Source organism: Atta colombica, unplaced genomic scaffold (genome assembly GCF_001594045.1).
Source record: "Atta colombica isolate Treedump-2 unplaced genomic scaffold, Acol1.0 scaffold189, whole genome shotgun sequence".
In the NCBI taxonomy this organism is placed as follows: domain Eukaryota; kingdom Metazoa; phylum Arthropoda; class Insecta; order Hymenoptera; family Formicidae; genus Atta; species Atta colombica.
The window spans coordinates 1,817,607-1,819,659 of NW_017259281.1; the positions used below are offsets into that span (position 1 = coordinate 1,817,607).

Below are 2,053 nucleotides of genomic sequence, written 5' to 3' on the forward strand. Positions count from 1 at the left end.
TTACATTAATTATTACATTAATTAAAAATATTTAAAGTATTTAAATTACCATTACAATGTATTTTATTATAAAAGATTTCATATTACTTATAACTGACTCTATATATATAGATCACGTTAAAAAAATACACATTATGATAAATTTAAAAATATTGAAAATTAGTTTTAGTCCCATTAATCTACTACAAATATAATTATAATGTATAACTTAATTATTTTTATTTTCAGCTATGGCTGCTATTTTTCCATTCTTACCTGTTTATGGTAAACAACTCGGTGTTTCTCCATTAATAATGGGTAGCATCACTGCCATTTTACCCATTGTGTATATGATTACTAAACCAACAATTGGTTTTATCATGGATTATTTTCAAACACAAAAAAAGTTAATTTTTATGTTTATACTCGTGGTTTCATTCGGTTCTTGCATTCTGATATATTTTTTACCACCATTACCGGGACCAATGATGTCAGACCATCAATTTCAAAACGTTTCCTGTGTGATTTTACCATTTTGCGATATAAATTTTGTAAGCCTTTATTTTATTACAATTGCATATTTTTTTTATGAATAATAATAATATTTCTGTAATATGTGATCCCCTCTACGTATTTATATTTCATGAACTATTTTTTTATGAAACTATGATTTTGATAACATATATATTTTAAGATTAAATTCGTTCTTCCTTCCCATAGTTAGAAAATGTTTTTGTAAATATTATTTAAAATATTTCAAAAACTAATGTTTTAAAATATTTCATTAGTTTCTAAGTAATAATAAATAAACCTTGAATAATATTTGATTATTAGATATTGACCTTAATAAACATTTTAAATTATACGTTTAAAAATATATTTAAAAGTTTTTATTTGTTTCTATTTAAGAACTCAACAGCATTATTATGTGATGGTACAAAGAACACTAAATGTCACTGGATATGCAAAGATACAAAATTTTCCGTTCGAATATCTTTCTACGCTACTTCTCCTGAGAACGAAGCAGTTATTTCCCCAAATACTACATGTTTATTAAATTTTAATGAAACGGCATTATGTCAAACAATAAAAACAGAAAATTGTAATGTTACCTGTGATAATTTTGAAAATAATTACTGCTTGTATATATCTACTACTTTCTGGGGATTTGTCTTTTTAATGTCTCTTGGTACTATTGGTATTGTTACTTCCTTTAATATAAACAACGCAATTTGTTTTGAAATATTAGGTAAATATTTATATAATTATTACATATTTTCTTTAATTGTATTTATTGAAATATATATTAAAAAATTATTTGAATTAAATATCTATAATAATTATTCTAATATTTATTTTTTTATTTATTTTTATGAAAGATATGTTAAATTAATGTAGAAGTATTATATCAATTTTCCGTTATGGTCCTATTGCTGCGCTTACAGCTATGGCATATAAAAAAATTTAAGTAGTAAAATGTAAGCAATAAAATGCAATAAATTAGTCAATTACAGACCAATTAAGATCATAACGTAAGCAATATAGCAAAACCTTTGTGTTTATAATAATATAGCAAACCTTTGATTTTTTTACTGTTTTTCTGTGCTATGGTTTATTTCATAAGCGACTCATCGCATATTTTTATAGTATGTTATATTTATTGAAGATTTAATAATGTAAAAGTAACAATGTAATATTAATCATATGCTTTAAGTATAATCTTTGTCGATGATATAAACGTTATAGAATTAATTGTCATTTTTTTCTAATGTCAGATAATAAAGAAACGATCAATACAATTCAGGTTAAATTTGATGTCCAATAGGTATTTATAAATATATATAATAGGTATTTATGTTACGAACAAAAAGCTAGATCTTGTTTGCTAATATTTAATAATTGATTTAAACATTCCAACAAACTTTTCGATCACTTATCAGGTTATTTTCAATATTGAATAAACAAATTATCAAATTAACAAAAATCAGTTACATTTCAAACGCAAATTAACCTTAATGAAACTTCTGTTGACTCCAGTAATATTGCAAATATATATATATTGCATGTATATATA

At 22.8% G+C, this 2,053-nt stretch overlaps 1 protein-coding gene across 1 annotated transcript in view; it reads left to right on the plus strand.

The window, feature by feature from the left end:
- Positions 1-2,053, plus strand: part of LOC108686696 (major facilitator superfamily domain-containing protein 6-like) — a 5,511-nt gene that overhangs the window by 166 nt on the left and 3,292 nt on the right. The window contains exons 2-3 of the mRNA XM_018192121.1: positions 229-530; positions 889-1,228. Of these exons, the coding sequence (XP_018047610.1) occupies positions 229-530; positions 889-1,228 (642 nt within the window). The remainder of the gene's footprint in view (positions 1-228; positions 531-888; positions 1,229-2,053) is intronic.